Below are 18,912 nucleotides of genomic sequence, written 5' to 3'. Positions count from 1 at the left end.
TCATTATGCTCTTACCACAACTAGTCGTATATGTTTATTTCAATTCATTTAACGCTGAATCGACTAGCAAATTAACTTCGTAATTTTTATCTATTAATTCTATCAGAATTAATCCGACTAAACGTATAACAGAATGAGCGCCCCGACTTAAAGTTAAGAAGTCTATCACTCCCCTATAAGCCATAGAAATCAAATTGATTTTCACCTTTTATCGTTTGTGACTAGATGCAGGATAATACGATCCTTCGTTAACATAACGAACCGTGACTATGAAAATTGTCAAGTCACATATATAGACATTTGCTTACTTACTCAGATTGAATTCACTCAAAACAGATAGGTTAAATGAAATCTCAATTTCCACTCTTAACCCACCACCTCGCAAAGGTTTAGAGTAATTCTACTGCAAGTGGCCTAGGATATAACTCTCATCTATCGAGAGTGATGAATTCTCAATCTATCATACAACTACCCTGCGGTTAATTCATGAGATACTCAAACAAAGCCTAAGACACGCCCAAATAGATCGTGCATAATACCAGAACTAAAACACCACATCACATAACCTATAATACTTTTGATGATTCTTTGAGTCTGGAGATTAGTTATACCTATTATCACAAATGAGATAAGACATGTGACATTAGACATATTAATCCATCCTGTTATCTCATGTTGAACCTCCAATTCATATGAATCATTCATACACATCCATGTAACTGTCTAAATATCTTCATATCTAAAGCTCGTGAGATCAACTACCTATTTCAAAAACATGAGACACTATTACATGCAAGTCTCATCAGCATTACATCAATCATATAACATAGTGTTTGACTTTAAATGTTTAAGTTTATTGTCATTTAATTAAAGTCATAAAATATAGTCTTGCTTCATCTTGTATGAACACTTTATGTTCTGAATATAAACCATGGATTTCTTCTATCTCATTAATTATGGAATAAAAGATAAAATGTCTTTCATATATTCAACTGCTATTTTGAATAAATCAAATAACTCAAATGAATAATTCATTTATCTAAGTTTTCAAAACCATTGCCTTTAGGACACAACACCAACATTCTCCCACTTGTACTAAAGTCATTCATTCCTGAAGTTAATCCTATAAGAGTTCGCATGACGATCGTGAACCTTCCGAGATAAGGCATTCATCAAAGGATCTTCTATGTTGTCCTCAGTTGGTACTCGTTCAATTCTCATATCTACTCTAGCTATTATCTCCCTGATGAGATGGTAGTGTATAGAGTAGTGTTTGGATGCATTATAAGACCGTGGGTCCTTAGCTTATGGAATAGCTTCACTGTTAATCCCATTAACAATGTTAGACACCACTACTAGTTTAGTAATGAACTTTTATCCCAAATTGCCTGTTAACTGCTTCTGAAGTTGCTATATACTCTAATTTGACCGTATAGTCAGCTATGATCCCTTACTTGAAACTTTTCCAGCTAACCGCATCCTCATTCAGAATATCATGTTTGAGATTTCTAATCATCTTAATCTGTCTGAAAACTAGCATCTGAAAAGGCTTTCAACTTTCAGATTTCCACCTTCATATACTAGGAACATATCTTTAGTCATTCTCAACTACTTAAGAATATTCTTGATAGCAATCCAGTGGCACTCATTCAGATTGGCCTAAAATCGACTTGACATGCTAAGTGCAAAGGCGACATCAAGTCTAGTGCAAACGCTTTAGCACTTTCTCAATACATGTAGACTGGAAGAGTCCTAACAACCTATTCGATCTATCTTTATATATCTTAATTCTAAAAATATAAGGTGCCCCTCCGAAGTCTTTCATAGAGAAGACACTGGACAACCAAACCTTCCCTGATTGCATAAATGCAACATCATTTCCTATAAAAAGAATGTCATCGATGTATAACATTAGGATCTTATTCGAACTAGTTGTATATGTTTATTGCAATTCTTTTGTAACTTAGAATTAGATAAAATTAACTCTCTAATTTTATCTATTAATTTATCCAAAATTATTTCAATTAACAGTAAGTTCATCATCTTAAGAAAGAAATTTAATACTCATATAAAACCATAAGAAGTCAAGTTGATTTTGACATTTTTCCTTTTAGTGACTAGTTCGGTGTAATTCAATCTTTCATCAACTATATCCAAATGAATTGTGACCATGGAATGTGTCAAATCACATATATAGTTCATTTGTTAGTTGTCAAAGTCGAGTTGCTCAGACTAGATTGGTTCATGAAATTTCATTTCAACCTTTAATCTATCATCCTGCAAGGATTTAGAGTAAGTCTATCACAAGTGGTTAAGATATATCTCTCATCATCCAAGGACGATGAATTTTAATCTATCATCCAATTACCTTGCGATTACTTCATGTAAGATACAATCATCTCCCGATATACTACTTTCTCAAGTGTAAAAGAAACAATGTCAAAGCATTATGATTCACAATCTAGAATCACAATGATGATTATTTAAGTCTGAGAATTACTTACATCTATTATCACCTTCGATATCTACCAATGGATTGATTATCCATTTGAGATTTCATGTTGGATTTTTAATGTATATGAACTTTTTCATATCTATCTATGTAACTGTTTAGATATCTTTATATCTACAACTCGTGAGATCAGCTGCATATTCAAAAATGGGAAAGATATTACATGTCTCAACAGTATCATACTAGTCCTACCATATACAAAAACAATCGATAGTAAGGTATTCATAAGCTAATGCAGAATACATATGAAGCACTGACTCGGGTGCGGACACGGTTGCGGACATGGCAAACGACATTTTTAGAAAATATGAGACACGGGTGCGGTGGGACACGACAAATTCTATATAATTAATTCTATATATATATTTGATATAAAATGTATAAAAAAACTTGTTAAATCACAAAACAAATCGAAGAAGGAAGAGAATATAATCGCGATACACAGGTGAGAATTAGATGTAGTTTAGATTTTTTTTTTGTCAAATTTTGTAATGGAACCATAGGTTTTAAAAGATTTTAAAAAAACCCTAAACTTTTACATATTTTCACCATTAGCCGAGTCCCTCCGAGTCCCTACCGTGTCACTATCGAGACCCATCTGTATCCCTGCCGAGTCTCATCCGTGTCCCATGTCACCGCTGTGTCCCCGCCGCGTCACTGTCGAGTCCCGCCGAGTCCCCTAGTCCGACACGGCCACGACGACCCCAGGGAAGAGTCTGTGCTTCATAGCAGAATACAGATCAATGGCAACATTAGTCTGAGTACTTTAATGATTGAGTTATTTGCTTACGAGCTTTCTAATTCCAATAAAGCTTTATATACTCATGTTTTGTTAACCAAACAATTGACATCGATTGTCACGTGGTAAGAGAACATGTTGTTAAAGGTTTTATTTCCACACTTTATTTTCTTTCTCATCAACAACTTGCAGATATCTTTACAAAATCTCGGCCTACATCACAAACATGGTTATCAAAACTGGACCAATGAAAGAACTAGAAAAGACAAAGGGTCAAGGGTTAAAAGTTCAACCAGAATTCGATCGGGATTCAAATCATCTTGTGAAAAATAATACTCTTATTCATATTCAACCTCGTAACATAGTAAAATATTGACAATTTTAATAGAAATTATGCTAATAAAATTAAGTTTTTCGTATAAATTTATAATTATTAGAGATATCAAATTCATAAGTTCAATATAATAAATTAAAATTTAATAAAATTTGATATACAAAAAAAATGAAATATGTCAAATATATACTTTTTAAAATGAATATTCATTATCATTAAAATATTATTAGTATGTAAATATAATAAAATAATAAGGTATATATTATATAATTCACTTAAATTATGTCATTCTTTAAAAAGAAACTTAAATTATGTAATTCATTAAACTTTTTAAAATTTATTTTATGTAATATTTAAATTTTTATATACTAATTAAACTGTATTAATATTAAAAATATATAATTTTGTATAATATTTATCAAAATATAAAATAATTAAAAATTAATACTAAATGGTATTTTAATATACAATATAACATTGTCATTCTAGTTAACTATACAATACTTGTAGTTAGCATTCAAGGCTTCGATGCCTCCTGGGTGCGCAATATTTTTTATTTTTTAATTAAATATGAGCGGTGAAAGGTGACTCGAATAGACCGTTCAATGGGGACCTGTTCAAGTGGTTTCGCAAACCGACTGTTTTGAACGGTTTTCAAAGTTGTGGTTATTTAACTCCAACCGGAACCGACCGGTCCTGTCAGGTTATTACAAACATGATCACAGATAAGAAGTTTTTTTGTCCAAGTTTGGAATGTTATTTTCACCACACACATTCAACTTGAGAAGAGGGAGGAGCTGAGCTGCAAACTAAAACTGTTTAACAGCTAGTTCGCAACATTTCTCATTAGCTGTTACAAATTAGTTCCTAGTTGCCCTTTCTAAAAAGGACAACCCAATCTCTTTCCATAACTGCTTAGTCTTTTGTACGCATATTCGAGTGGAAGTGCCCATAAGTGATGGGCCTAGATTTCAAGGAAGATAAGATTATTCGAACCAAAATGTTGTAGCAGCAATCTAGTCTGCATTACGCAATGTCATTGAGAGGGCATTTAGAGATTTGCAATTATTTGAGGAGGAACCGAGCAATATTATCCTCTAAAAACACAATGTGAAATGACATGTTAACTGAAGAAGAAGTTGATCAAGAGATTCTATTAACAGCAACACAATGAGGATACTAGATGAGATTAGTTTGCATCTCAAATCAAACTACTATCAATTTACACTGCTCGGCTCCTTTGTTCCATTCATAATACAAATTTTCACCTGTGGGTGGATATTTGAAGGGCACAGAACCAACTCACTCCCGTATTTCCTTTTATATTATATCATATAATAACAAAATAGAAATATAACCATCGATCTTACCCTGGGCATACTTCATTTCAGAACAACAGCTGCATTTCTCAGTGCCAGATACCTCTGCACATACTCATTTGGAAGTGATCTTACAAGCTTGAAGACGTCAGTACTGGCATATCGGAGGTTGGTCCTTGGGTCAGAATAAGGTGCCTGAAAAACAAAATATATAATTAATATACATCATTGAGTTAACATGAGTAACAAAAAAAAAAAATACATAGGAATTGTGATACTATTTACAACAACTATGATAATTTGTCATTTCATTCTAAACAAACCACTCTAACAAAGTCAAGCATAAAATTTATGTTAGCAAAGAAGACTAGAGTTAAAGACATCAATTTGGTTAACTGTAGCAAACTGAACAACCTTAACACCCAGTTGCTGAGATCGATTTCATGTAATTGAAGCTCAATATTAAACAAGTCTGTTAAACATAAGAAAATTTACAAGTGAAACAATAAGTCCTAGGATAGATGTGACAGTCTTCAAGGACTTTGGAAAATCAAATTAGGTCATACAGACAGACCCCTTCATTTCTTTTCTCATACTAGGTATTATCTAGTTCGTAACTCAGGCACTCCTTAATGACATTGTTACTCACTTTCCACATTACTTATCATACCACAAATGAGTCACTAACCTAATGGACAAAAGCCATTTAAGTAGTAGACAACCATCGACCAAACAGGTTGTACAGCATGAAGAAGAACATGTCAAGTGCTCTTCCAATAACCACCAACTAAATTTCTAATTAAGGATACTTCTGAATTGTTCTAATTAAGTCACTGTCTGAACTCTATTGACCCATGAAAAGCGTCCTAAGAATCGAAAAACTTAGTTTGGTGGTTTGAAGTATCATAAATGAGTAAGAAACAATCATTTTATGCATACTACAAAGGTTTTATCCTAACAAGTTTCCCACATGATGTGACAAATCTCAGTCAGGAGTGCGCCATAAGGTGGAAAAGTGATGGAATGAAATTTTTTGGGATGCATAGCATTACTCAATAAGAAATTATCCTTGAATCAGTCTAACATTTAGCACAGCTTCTCAAATGAAGACGTGTCAGGAGTTGAGACACCCATACCTCAAATCCAGTTATGTCACAGATCCTCTTGCATGGATGCATTGAGGGTGGTGACTCAATATTGATATCTGCACAGTAGGTAGATACAAAACAAAAAACAATAACTCAGCTGAAGTGAATTCAATATCAATAGAAGACTTAGAAATTATTCACATATATAAGCCTTTTTGACTGCGCAAAGTCAAATGTCTTCTTCTTAGCTTCTCTGAAAGCTTATGGCAAAAAATTATATAAAAAAAAGGTGAGATGGTTAGGTTTTTGATATTATTACAATTGGGTTCATCAATAGGATAGTTCTGGAAATTCTCAGCCTGAAGGATCTGCTTGAGGTGTTTCCAGTGTCGACCCCTGGCTTGGCCTTTTGGGTATTTCTCATACATTTGTATCCTCTTGAAGCTCAAATGAGTTGGCAGCACTAGCTCCGCTTTAATCACCTCTGGTTCCATTTCTTCTCCTTATTGAACTGGTTGAAAACAAACTACCCATCAATTATTAGGGTGAGAATGAACTGAACCTAAAAACACTCTATTTTTGAAACCGAACTGAACTGCAGAGGACACATAACTTAAATCATAGGTGATGTCAGCTATAGAGTTCCAAAAACCAAACCCGCCCCATTAGCTTAATTAAAATTATTAAGCTAACTTTAAAACTCAGATACAAATTAAGAGAATCTTCTAATATAATAATTGCTGCTGCATCCAATTTTCAAAATTTACTACATACACTAAAACTCCAATTCAAAATCTTTAATTTACAAAATTTGAGGCCTTCACTTACAAACAAAGAAACCAACCTGAATTAGTTGTAGAGCACCACCAAATAGTCTATAAGGTACAAGTTCACAGACAATATCAAAAACTTAAAAAAAAAAAAGGTTCTTTATCTTTAATCATACTTCATAGTTTGCAATGGCATATGGATAATTAACCTAAAAGTTGGTGATTAGCTTTAATAGCCAACAATTTAGGAAAGCATGTTAAATTAATTACAAACAATATCAAAATCAGCAAAGTTGTTTAGTCATAAAGCTACTGACATTACATAAATTTCCAGCAAAGATCAAAGCAAACACAAGGAATAAAGGAAAAAAAAATTCCAGCCATACTGAAAAATAAACCAAAATAGCAAAGATCAAAGCAATCAAAATGGCAGTCCTGAACTCTGGTTATGTCGCAGGAGCTGCTTTGGATTCCCTAATTAAAGCAGGCTACTCTCTTACATTAGTCCGAAAGATCATGCAGGTAAGTCCTGAATCAACTGATGCTTTGAGTAGATTAGATAGCATAATTTGTCTTAACCTAACCCGTACTAATGAAAATTGCAGTCTATTGGTTTCATTGAACCTGAGGTGTCATTGCTCTGTTTCATATTTCATGTTTATATATAGTAATCCTTTTCCATGCAAGAGGACTGAAACAACTCAGAATAAGAGGAATCAGAAGAAGAAGAATTCATATCGATATCGGACCTTAGAGCTTAGCCGTCTGCTTGCAGCCTGTTGCCTGTTGGTGGTGGTGATGATCGACGACGGCGAGATGGAAATTGGAGATTGATTTGAGAAGGAATCAAGGGACAAAGAAGGAAAGGAGGGATGTTTAGGTTAGGTTTACTGAAAGCTGAAGATGGTGAGAAAAGGAAAGGAGGAGAGAGAGTAATATTCGAATTTAAGACTGGGAATTATGGGAATTGGGTTGGCTATTCAGTTCAGACTTGGGTGGGCGTAGCTTATTATCGTCTCTATTACCTGCGACTAACAGTGTGCATACTAATATCTTCTATATAAGAATAACCTCTATTTTATTATAAAAATACTCGGTACCAACTTGGTAATAATCTCTATTACCAAACTCTACTTAGTAATAACATCCCAATTGTTATACAAATAGTCCGGTGCCAAGTGTATTCCTATATAGAGGTTTTACTATATCTCCGAGACATTCTTGATTCCTCTTCTCAGGTTCAACAATTTACTCGATACCAACTTGGTAATAACCTCTATTTTGTTATAAAAATACTCGATACCAACTTGATAATAACCTCTATTACCAAACTCTACTTAGTAATAACATCACAATTGTTATACAAATAGTCTGGTACCAAGTGTATTCCTATATAGAGGTTTTACTATATCTCCGAGGCATTCTTGATCCCTCTTCTCAGGTTCAACAATTTACTCTTAACCAAGCATAATAGTTAGGTGGATTCTATAGTTACTCTGTTTGTAACCATTACTTTGTATTTTTTATCATTAAATCATTGATATGAAATAAATCTGACGATGATAATATAAAATAAAGTAATTAATTGATGTGGTTGAATCCTGCAAGTCCATTCATAAACCTGCAATTGGACAAAACAAGGTTAAAGAGGGATAGAAGTCTGACTAACCTACTCCGATGCCTGGATCGGTTCTGAAGAAAGACTTAAGGATGAACACAACAGTAAATCAAAGCTATAATGTAAGTTTAATAAATGAATAAAGTAGTGTACATTGAGCTATGCTTACTGTATTTATACTATGATCGAGTTGTAGAAGACGATTATAAGTTTAGGAGCGGGACATGCTATGTGTACCCGTATACAACTTAATATCCTTTAAGCCCAGTATGTCCGTGATTTACGGGATCGGACGTGCTTGTTATAACGGGTGGATCCTTCATGGGGTCGTTGGAACTTCCCGAGCCAAGACTTCCAAGATAAGATTGTATCGAGCATCTTTGATATAGTGACTCCACTCTTTTATTTCTCGGGTGATGGCTCGAGCTTCATAATTGCCACATATGTGAGTTTATCCTCGTCTGATATCAGATGCTCCTCAAGGTCTAATTTATCGTTTTTTAGGATGAGAAGGCATCAGCCTCGCAAAGCGTTGTGCTTGTTGATTCCTGATAAGTTGAAAGAGGGGAATTGATCTTGATATTTTTGGGTTTTTTTTTTAAGAAATGAGGGGCTAATAAGAAAGTTATGCGAGCTTTTGGCGGTTGATTTTTCCATCGATTGGTTTGCTCTTAAATACAGTTGTCAGAGTGCATTTTTATGCGTTTTTGCGTCTCTATTCGCCAGTGTTGCAGTTCTCATTCTTTGAATGGGCGTGCCAGGAACAGTTAATGCTTTCTGATCATTACTCATTATTGTGGAGCCAAGTATTAAAGCTTCAACTTAAGAAGGTGGGGTGGCCACCAAAGAAATCCTTATAATTGTGATGTCTGATTCAGACATTGCGTAGGATGATGATGCTGAAGAGGTTCTATAGGGGAATGTGCCTGCTCTCAAGCTCCTTTGAGGGAAGATGAGAGAACCATTCTTGATGGGGCTCGTTCGGAGGGTGTGCTTGAGGTTCAAGTTCCTCAGGTAGAGGATGAGAGGGCGACCTCAGAGGGGCCGTCTCCTAATGAGGTTGAGGCTCATGTTTTGACCCATGCCCGAGAGCTTAAGGTTACTCGTAGGCGCCACAAGAGGAAAGCGCTTACCTCGGAGGATGCTTCCTCCGGTCCTATAAGGAAGAAAGCTCATTCTTCCAAGGCGCCCCACGAGGGGGAAACAGAGGTGAGCCCGAAGGATGGGCCTCTAACTACGAAGGAAGAGGCCTGGTTCAGCATTTTGATATTTCTCGGGTAAGTGCTTTTACTTTTTATGCATTCATTCTGTATTCTTTGGGATTTTAATAACCTCATACTTCTTTTAGATTTGGGCCCGATGCTATGGGGGGATCATGTTTCTCTGAGTGGTCCACAGATTTACCACAATCTCGATCGACTTACTCTCATACATGTCGAGGGTAAGGTTTTTTACAAGATGGAAGTTTGCTATGTGACTGATGTGTATGTTACCCACATTGTCAAGGTAAGTTGTCATTTGATTAACTTATTCCCATATGTTGAGCGGTCATAAACTTTCACTTTTGTTTAGGCTTTGGCATTGACGGAGGAGGTGAGTCAAAAATACAACTTCTTAGATTAAGAGTATGTAAGGCTTGAGATAAGGCTAGAGAGGACACATCAAGATCATGCAGCTTCTACCCTCTTTGTGAGGGGTTGGAAAGAGAGTTGAGCCAATCCCATGCGAGTGTTAATCTCGCTGAGGAATTAAGGAAGGCTGAGGCTCGAGAAGTTGAAGCACGGGCAGCTAAAGCTGATACTCGGGTGGCTGAATCTAAAACTCGGGCGACCTAAGCTCAAGTCCGAGCTTCTAGGTCAATATTCAAAGAATGGGTCATTACCTCGGGCGATATCTCGACCACGTCTGCTGGGTACTAGGCGAAAACAACAATGTTGTCCTTTATCATTTGGACTATCTATTCCTTTATGGGAGAAGGAATTTCTGCTGGGATTTGCACTGACTTGCCTACTACCAGCCAGATCGATTATATGCCCCTTACTGGTTTTACCCTTTCAGTTTCTTTCTTAGTGGGCTTGGCTTCTGATGGCTTCATTTGCAGTGTAGCCATGTATGTTTATTGGGCAACTTTTTGATTTCCCAAGGCAATGGTCATTCCTTCAGATGTGGGAATCTTCCATGCCAGGTGCTAGATGGACAAAGCGCCTCTCGGGCCAGACAACAGAGGTAGTCCTATTATCACGTTGTATGGTAGACCGACATATATAACTAGGAGATCCGCTTCCGACTGCCAAGTGGGGTGGTCGTCCCTGCTCTTGACCTTCATAACAACACTGCCCAATAGGGGGAGTGTGTGTCGATACCAATTCCTATTAAGGGAGCTTTTGTGGGGCTAAACTTGTTTGGTTCAAGGCGAAGTGCCTTGTAGGCTTTCTTTGTGATGATGTTGGTCGAGCTTCCCATATCTACTAATACCCTACAAACTTTAAAGTCCTCGATCTGAACTTTTATCACTAGCGCATCATCATGCGTTATCTAAGGGGTATTGCTCGTTTTGTCGAATGAGAAGTCTAACCTCAGCGTCTCATGCCTCTTATTCTCGATGGACCTTGGATGCTTGCCCTGGATCGGGTCCTATTGTGATGACGTGGATGATGCCTTAGAGGGCTTTATCATTGCCTCACGCTCTCTTTCTACTATGATGTCGAGCCCCGCCCAATCTTCTTAAATATATGGTCTAGCTTTCTTTGGGCAGCTGACTTCTTTAGCTCGGTAATAAGATTCATGTAATCTTCAATGCCATGTCATTCGTTTTTATGAAAGTTGCAGTATGACCTATTGCTGCGCAAAGGCGATTTCTTCATCTTTGGAGCGTAGGTGATGTATACCATGTTTCTCTTTACCCATTATAGGACTTCCTTTTTAGGAGCGTTCAAGGAGAAGATTGTTGATCTCTCCGAGTGCTCTTATTGCTTTTCCGATCTCGATCCCTGTCATTTCTGTGCTGCCCTTATACAGTGGTGGAGACGGTCTTATCTTTTAGTAGAGGATTTAGCCAAAGGGCCTCCCATTTGTAGAAATCCCTTACCCGAGTCATAAGGTCCTTGAAGGTTCGGGGCCTGTTGGTGGACAACTCTAATTACATCTCTTTATTGAGGCAGTTGGTGACCATGATGCCAATTATTCCCTCCATATTCAATATATTGACCTGAATGGATTCCTGCTGGAATCACTCCACGTAGTCCTTTAGAGTTTCATTTTCATGTTGGACTAGATAGTTGAGATCCTACATTGTGTTGCTATCAGGGATAGACGTCACAAAGTGGTCCGTGAAGAGTCCGGACATATGCTTAAAGCTTCTGATAGTTCATATATCGAGATGCGTGTACTAGTAGGAGGTAACATCCTTTAAGGTGGACAGAAAAAGGCGGCACATCATAACATCACTTGTTGTGGTAGTATCCATAGCACGCCTTAAGTTTTGTATATGAGTAGTAGGGTCCCATGTCCGTTGTACTCTTTCAGCAGCGGATATTTGAGCCCTCTCGACATGGGTTCGGTCATAATCTTCTTACATAATGATGTTTCTACCTTTGTTATGTCAGGATTCTTGAGTCAGTCCCTACTTCATCGATTCTGTTTTTGAGCTTATCCAATTCTTTTTGGATCGTATCGAACTTAGCCTCGAAATCCTTGCCCTTCCACAGTAGGTTCCTTTCCTTAGGCAGCCCATCGATCCTGAGCTTTAGGCTCGACTACCTTTTCCTAACTGAATGTCAGTACTTGACAGATCTGTGTTGGGTCCTTATGTGGTTTGAGTCTCGGGTCCTCATATTTGGGGAGGGTAATATTTCTTCTCTTATAAGGGTCGATCTCTCGAGGGATTGCTCATTGCCATTCCTTGCGTTTCACACTGAGGGAGTTCTAGATTTGTGATACCTTATTGGAGAGTGTTCTCTTCCCCTTGAGTGGGCGCTAGATCCCTTTAGTCGATTTCTTGGTGATTCGTCTCGATGATGACAGTAGTTTCGGACGGTGTGGTGTCTGGTAGAGCATACTGTATTATTAGATTTTTTCATATATATGATGGTTTCTTTTTATATCTTCAGCTTCTCCTTAACTTATTCTATTTGGATGGCGTGTTCTTGTCGCATTATGCTGACAAAATCATGGGCAGATCCGAGGTTTTCTGCTAGTCGTGGAGAGATAGCGCTTAAGAGCCTTTGTTGTTACGGCTTTAAGGCTTCAGTATCCTTCGTCGTTTCCAGAGCTACGTAATGACTGACCTGAAACTGTCGGTGCGCTTCTTCTTTCGCCGCTCTCTAGACTCTAGACGCAGGGAGTGCACTAGAGGATGAGAGTTGGATGTAACTGCTTAAGTGAGTTATTACTATGTTTGTTCCATCTTCACCACACCAATTTGATGTGGTTGAATGGTGTAAGTTCACTTGTAAACTTGCAATTGGATAGAGATAAGGTCAAAGGGAAGGGGGAGTCCGGCTAACTCACCCCGATGCCTAAGTCAGTTTTGAAGGGAGGATTGAGGATGAATACAATAGTAAATAAAAGGTATAATGTAAGCTTAATGAATGAATGGAGTAGTGTATCTTGAGTTGTACTTACTTTATTTATACTGTGATTGAGTTGTAGAAGACTGTTATAAGTTTAGGAGCCGGATGTATTGTGTGTTACCTATTGATAGGTGAACGTGTGTCGTATATCCGAGCTTGATATCCCTTAAAACTACTAGATCCATGATTTACGGGACCAAACGTGATTTTTATAAGTGGATCCTTGACAAGGTCGCTAGGACTTCCCGAGCCAAGACCTTCAAAACGTGATTGTATTGAGTAGTTTTGCTATAGTGACTCCACACGTTCTTTTTCCCAGATGATGGTCCGAATTTCATAAATATCATGTCAACGAGTTTATATTCCTATGATATGATTAATCAGGGAAGACACTTAAAAGTCAATTTTGGTTTGGAGTTTATCGAATATAATTTGCAAGGTAAAAAAAAATGTATTTAGAAACCGAAATACAAAAAAAACATCATTAGATCCATGATCTTTCATTTTTTGGTTCATCAAACCCTTAATTTTTTATTTGGATATATTAAGTCCCTCGTCATTTATTATTATTTTTTTTATCATCTATGGTTTAATGAGATAACAAATAAATGATTAAGAACTAAATATATCCAAATAAAAGATCCGAGTTTAATCAACAAAAAAAAATAAAATACCAGTAGCCTAATGGTTTTTTTTGCCAAATACAAACTTCCAAGGGAGACACTTCAGTCTAGGGGTCTTTTTTTTTTTTTTTTTTTGTGAAAAACTTCAGTCTAGGGTTGATCGTGCTATTTGCATTTAGAAACCGAAAAATGAAAATGGCTTCTTTTGGATTTCTGAAATCTGTTATCGACGACAGAGAAGAGAGAGCTGTAATTTCTCAACCTTTCCTCTTTCTCTACGTTAATTAGCATTTCCACCTCTTCCTTCATGAATTTTGTTGATAGAATCATGTGGTTTCAGGCAATACCAAGCTCACATTCGAGGCCTCAACGCCTATGATCGGCGTAAGAAATTCTTGAACGATTATGGTACATTTATTTGATTTTTTTTTTTTAAACTCTGGACATAAAGTGAGTTATACAAATAGGAGCTTTGTATTTGTAAAATTCTGTGTGTCCTACAGCAATTGGATGATGAACAGTCTCTTCTACTGAGAAAAGAAGTAGGCTACAGTCGTCCCTACATCTCATTTTGGCATCGCTCGAACATTTGTTTCGGTGGTTTTTACTTGTTCATCATAATTACAGATGAATGTATATTTATGAGTAACAAAATTTAGTTCAATATTCTAAAAATCATTAAATTTTAGACAAATTTCCAATTGGGGGGCCAATGTTGGAAATTTGAGTTGAATCAACACCACACTCAAAGGAGGAGAAGGGTGGCGCCTTCGAAGTCTGAGACTGATCTCTCACCTGGTTAGATTAGATTAGATTAGATTCTCAATTCTCAATCCTCAGATCTGCCTTCCTATTCAATAACCAATTATTATTATTTTAGTATTCTGCAACCGGCGAGCAGAGGCTAAGACTGTAAGTTTACAATGGAGAGGGAGATCCAACTTTCTATATCCATGCGGTTAAGCCGGAGAGCAGACCGGAGTTCTCATTCTTCACATTCTAAAAGTAATTATTATTTTTCTTCTGGGTTATGGGTTTTTAAGTTTATGTTGGTTTGTGGGGGCTGATTATCTTTGTTTATATGGCGACCCAGATGCTGAAAGTGGCTTCTTTTCTTCTGGGAAGTTGCCCAGTGATTGTCCCATGAAAATAATTTGGAAGGGAGGGTTCATTCGGTTGGTTCTTGTAGATGGCATTGTCTGGATGGTGCTCTTCTTTATTGTACTATTGTTTCACGTTTGGTCATGTCAATCTTCTAATTCATTTTTTTCAGGTGTGTTTTTTCTGTTTGTCAATCCTCAAAACTTGTTTCTTTGTAAAGTTATGGTTTGCTTAAGTTTGAATTACTTGTTTGTATGCGTTCTGTTTGGATTAAATGTTGATTAGCTCAATCCCTGCTTAGTTCATGAAGCAATTTTATTGTCCAGAAGATCTGACAAAGTTTTGGTTTACAAAGCTTTTGCTTCAATTGATTCTGCTACTTTTTATTAAACATACTTATTATCCCTTCTTGCCATATGACATTTCGATCATCACTGTTTTTATGAACTTCATCTGCCTTTCTTTCATGAGTATTCTTCATTTGCTAGATACCTATTTTGATATTTGAAAGATCAGTAAACAATTCAAAATGGTGACTGGCTTAAGAGGGAGTATGTCTTCTTGTCAAATCTGTCAGTATGGTAGAGTTTTTATTTCATTATGATAAATGCTAAATATGTTTTCAATTCCTTTAGGGTTGTTAGAGATGATAAAAAAAACTATAATTTTGAACCTTAGGTTTTGAGTTGAGGGTTTTTTCTTTACATGATATCGGTGTCTCTTAGAGCAAGAAGTCTAGAGTCCGAATATTGGTAATTTCAATTATTGATGAAATTTTATCACAAGGTAGAGTGAGCTTGTTGTTATACACCTTCAAGTTCAAGGGACATTCACGTGCAGATTATGTTAAATATAATAACAAATGTTCTTGTAACCTTATCTATTTATGTAAACTTTTGAATTGATGGGTTTCTTTGGCAAGGTGAGTGGGAGCATTCATATCTTAGCATTCATAACTTGTTCTGCTGAAGTATCCGCCTTATGTTGGTAAGATGGAGCTGATAGTTGGTCCATTTTTAATTCTAGAAAGGTACTACCATATGAACTTTTAGATTTTTCAGTTTAGTCTTTATATATTTATGTTCTTTTGTGAAAGATGGATGTGAACAAATTTTGAAAATTCATCATCTATAAGGATTCGTGCATAATAATAAAAAAAAACTAATGTGCATGGAATTTATTCTGCATCCACATTTGCCACAGCTCAGCATAAACATCATCGCAACATATACGAGGAGGCAGATGCAAATAAGCGGAGAAAAGGATATGCACGGCCCCTCATTGACCTCCATATGAAAATTTATGGTTACGAGGGATTGGAGCCATGGAGTGTGAAGAAAAGCACCGTTAGTGGTAAGAAGGAGGGTTTATCTTTTTGGGTGTATGGCTTTAAAGCTTCCCAGCCATATCACATGGATTTGTAAACTCTGATCAAACCAGAAGGACTGGAGTCGAATACTTCTTTCGTCTCAAAGGCCCTTGACCTTGGCATAATCCTTCCTTTTTGTATGCCACATGAGGAATTGCATTCATGGCAATTTAACCGACTCAATTTGACATTCTGGATGTGCAACCTCTTATCCATGAGATGAAGGGAGGGTTTTTTGTTTTGTGGGATTATTTTGTTAATGAGGTTGGTTGTATTTAAATGCAGATGTGCCTGAGGGAGCTGTTATCATAGGGGGGCATACAGCTATTAATAACTTGTTCATTTGCTTGTGGTTCAATGAGGTAGATATTTTCACTCCAAGAGACCAATTGAGTATTGGGTGTGTTGTGTTCAGATTAGGAGTTGCATTCAAGTCGTTTATGTTCTCCCGAATTGTGAGCGCAACTCGCTTTTCACAGGAGAGAGCATTCATCAAAAGTAGAATGGGTAAAAAGTTTAAGCGAGTTGAAGAGAACAGAGGTGGAAAGTTGTAAGAACTTCAAAAGCAGGCTGAACTCAACTCAACTAGGCACCTTTTTTTTTTCTAAAAAAGAAAAATCATTCCATTTTGATTCGAAATGGTTTTTGAAAAGACAGCATCATGATCCCTACGAAATATATTGCTTTGTGCTAACTTAGCGTTAGCAATTTTAATTTCATATCATTACTTTAATTTTTTTAGAGATAAAGATACAAATTTGACTATAATCTATATATATAATATAAAATTAGTAACGATAAAGCTGATGTGTCAACTCCTCGATTTTTGTTGATTAAAAACATATTTATCTTTTTTCTTTAATTGTTGTTAACATTAAAAAAATATATTGAATTTGGCAATAGAGGAATAATCTACTTCGGCATTGAATTTGGCAACAACGGAATAATCTACTTTGGCATGGAACAACTTCACAGCCTTCTGTCGCAATGAACTTGGCACTAGCATTCCTTCAGGCGCAGGAGGTAACAGCAAACCAGCAGCTTCCTGGGATTACAAGACCTGTGCGAGTTCAGGTGAGATGGAGTTCACCTGCTGTCAATCAAATTAAATGCAATCTGAATGCATCGATTTTCAGAGAGGAGGAGAAGTGTGACTATGGGGCTGTACTACGGAATCATGGAGGGGATTTTATAGCGTTACACAGTTGTGTTTATGAAGGTGTGGTGGACGCACGCCTGGCTGAAGCGTTTCCGTTGTATACTCGTGTTGTGGCAGTGTCTGACATGGGTAAAAACGATGAATTATACTCGTGTTGTATACGAAACCGATGCTCAGGCCATCGTGAATAGCTTACTTCTAGTGCTACGAATTGCTTGGAGTATGGCCTAATTATCAAAGACTGTTGAGAGATATTAGTTACTAGACCAGAGTTTACTGTGTCTTTTGCTTCAAGGCTAGCGAATGGGGTTACGCACGCTATTGTTCAGAAAGCTCTTTCCAATGCTAGCTCTTTTGTTTCTTTTAATTTCCCGAATTGGCTAGAAAGTGCTTTTTGTAAGGATTATACATTTCATCAATAAAGCTCTCTGATTTTCCTCTATATATAAAAGAGATCAGGTGTGACAAGCCTTATGGTGTGATAAGAAATGGAGGTTGTGGCAATTTCATAAATAAATGGAAATTCTAAAAAAACGTACGACATCATGGTAATTTCATGAGCTTGTATAAATATCCCTCTGAAACCGGTTTTATGTAGCATTTTCATTTCTCGGTTTTTAGTATAAGTTTCCTAGTGGAACAATGTATGTATCATGTTGGAACAATGAATATATTCCGTTGGAACAATGAATGTATTTTGTTGGATTGTACAATATAAGAATAATGTTGGAACAGAAAATAATATTAGTGTTTTTGTTAAAACAATATAAGATTCCTTTTTGAAGAACATAAGTATTCTGTTGGAACAAGAGGAGCAGTAATTAAAAAAATTCTTGTTTTTATATAAATACAAAGAAAATAAAAGTTAATGCTATTTATACATGTCTAATGTGGCATAAGAATATGTATGAGAACAATATAAGTATTCTTTTCAATGTAAGGATTATGTTGGAACAAGATGATTTTTTTTAAAAACATGTTATATTAAAGAATTTAAGTATTTTGCTTGGAACAATATGAAATTCTAGTTGGAACAATACATGCTTTTTTTTGGAACAAGGGATCAGTAATTCGAAATGATAAAATATTCTCTTGAAATCAGTTTGCTTTTGAGGCTTCATTCTGTAAAATAGAAAATCAAATGAAATAGTAATCACTGTTTGTTTGAATATAAATAATCGGTGATCTGTGTGAGCTGAGGAGAAGAAAATCGATCGATAATGGTGAAGAAGGAAGGTTTGAATCGCGTTTTTTGTCTGAGGGAGGAAGGAGGCATGTTTCTATTAGAATCGCGTTTTAGGTTAGCGTGTTTTTGTGTTGAGATTCCTTACCAAAACTATGTAATTTTATTATGTTACATTATAAGCTATTTGTCACACCATAAGCCATTGTCACACCAGATCTCACCTCTATATATATATATATATGAAAATAGATTTAACATGACCAATGGAATATGATGATTAATATCCAACTCTATGATCAATATTCAACTCTATATAAAGTACTTTTTAAATTAATGGTAAGATATGATATAAATAATACCAAAATATAATGATCAATATCCTATTTAAACTATTTTTTTTAATTAATTCTAAAATATGCAAAAATATAATGTTGAATTCATCATTATTTTAGGATGTTGTTATACCAGCCACTAATTCTCATTGTCACATGCCCGCGTGTCGGGGAGGAAAAAAAATTTAACC

At 36.1% G+C, this 18,912-nt stretch overlaps 2 protein-coding genes across 14 annotated transcripts; one reads left to right on the top strand and one right to left on the bottom strand.

The window, feature by feature from the left end:
• Positions 1 to 3,017: 3,017 nt before the first annotated feature.
• LOC136221643 (protein EIN6 ENHANCER) lies at positions 3,018 to 7,766 on the bottom strand. 3 transcript variants are annotated; one of them, XM_066009050.1, is made up of 5 exons: positions 7,512 to 7,766; positions 6,312 to 6,503; positions 6,041 to 6,108; positions 4,956 to 5,099; positions 3,018 to 3,228 (listed from the first exon to the last, which is right to left on the bottom strand). In XM_066009050.1, the coding sequence occupies exons 2-4, from the start codon at positions 6,484 to 6,486 to the stop codon at positions 4,968 to 4,970; spliced, it is 375 nt and encodes a 124-aa protein (XP_065865122.1). In that variant the 5' UTR covers positions 6,487 to 6,503; positions 7,512 to 7,766; the 3' UTR covers positions 3,018 to 3,228; positions 4,956 to 4,967. The 3 variants fall into 3 exon arrangements, with proteins under 3 accessions (XP_065865122.1, XP_065865123.1, XP_065865121.1); XM_066009051.1 differs by lacking the exon at positions 3,018 to 3,228 and adding an exon at positions 4,687 to 4,853; XM_066009049.1 differs by lacking the exon at positions 3,018 to 3,228 and having other exon boundaries at positions 4,687 to 5,099; positions 7,512 to 7,764.
• A 5,923-nt stretch (positions 7,767 to 13,689) lies between these two features.
• LOC136223635 (probable hexosyltransferase MUCI70) lies at positions 13,690 to 17,721 on the top strand. Of its 11 annotated transcripts, none has more exons than XM_066011749.1 (7): positions 13,691 to 13,823; positions 13,915 to 13,958; positions 14,264 to 14,372; positions 14,455 to 14,579; positions 14,668 to 14,847; positions 15,879 to 16,028; positions 16,330 to 16,765. In XM_066011749.1, the coding sequence occupies exons 4-7, from the start codon at positions 14,498 to 14,500 to the stop codon at positions 16,596 to 16,598; spliced, it is 681 nt and encodes a 226-aa protein (XP_065867821.1). In that variant the 5' UTR covers positions 13,691 to 13,823; positions 13,915 to 13,958; positions 14,264 to 14,372; positions 14,455 to 14,497; the 3' UTR covers positions 16,599 to 16,765. The 11 variants fall into 11 exon arrangements, 8 of the variants coding, with proteins under 8 accessions (XP_065867824.1, XP_065867823.1, XP_065867821.1 ...); XM_066011750.1 differs by having other exon boundaries at positions 13,915 to 13,982; XM_066011752.1 differs by lacking the exon at positions 14,264 to 14,372 and having other exon boundaries at positions 13,690 to 13,823.
• The last annotated feature ends 1,191 nt before the right edge of the window (positions 17,722 to 18,912 follow it).

The sequence above is a fragment of the Euphorbia lathyris genome, chromosome 3 (assembly GCF_963576675.1).
Source record: "Euphorbia lathyris chromosome 3, ddEupLath1.1, whole genome shotgun sequence".
NCBI classification, from domain to species: Eukaryota; Viridiplantae; Streptophyta; class Magnoliopsida; order Malpighiales; family Euphorbiaceae; genus Euphorbia; species Euphorbia lathyris.
The sequence above is the reverse complement of the archived record's forward strand: the minus strand, read 5'-3'. Positions and strand labels throughout refer to the sequence as shown.

What these genes read in the sequence shown, in the direction of transcription:
- LOC136221643 (XM_066009050.1), bottom strand. Translation starts at nt 6,486, where the DNA reads ATGGAACCAGAGGTGATTAAAGCGGAGCTAGTGCTGCCAACTCATTTG. An exon ending in TCCTATTGATGAACCCAATT is followed by an intron (nt 6,109 to 6,311) that starts GTAATAATATCA and finishes CCTACTGTGCAG; the next exon opens with ATATCAATATTGAGTCACCA. An exon ending in GTGACATAACTGGATTTGAG is followed by an intron (nt 5,100 to 6,040) that starts GTATGGGTGTCT and finishes TTTGTTTTTCAG; the next exon opens with GCACCTTATTCTGACCCAAG.
- LOC136223635 (XM_066011752.1), top strand. Translation starts at nt 14,498, where the DNA reads ATGGAGAGGGAGATCCAACTTTCTATATCCATGCGGTTAAGCCGGAGA. An exon ending in TCATTCTTCACATTCTAAAA is followed by an intron (nt 14,580 to 14,667) that starts GTAATTATTATT and finishes ATGGCGACCCAG; the next exon opens with ATGCTGAAAGTGGCTTCTTT. An exon ending in TTCTAATTCATTTTTTTCAG is followed by an intron (nt 14,848 to 15,878) that starts GTGTGTTTTTTC and finishes CATTTGCCACAG; the next exon opens with CTCAGCATAAACATCATCGC.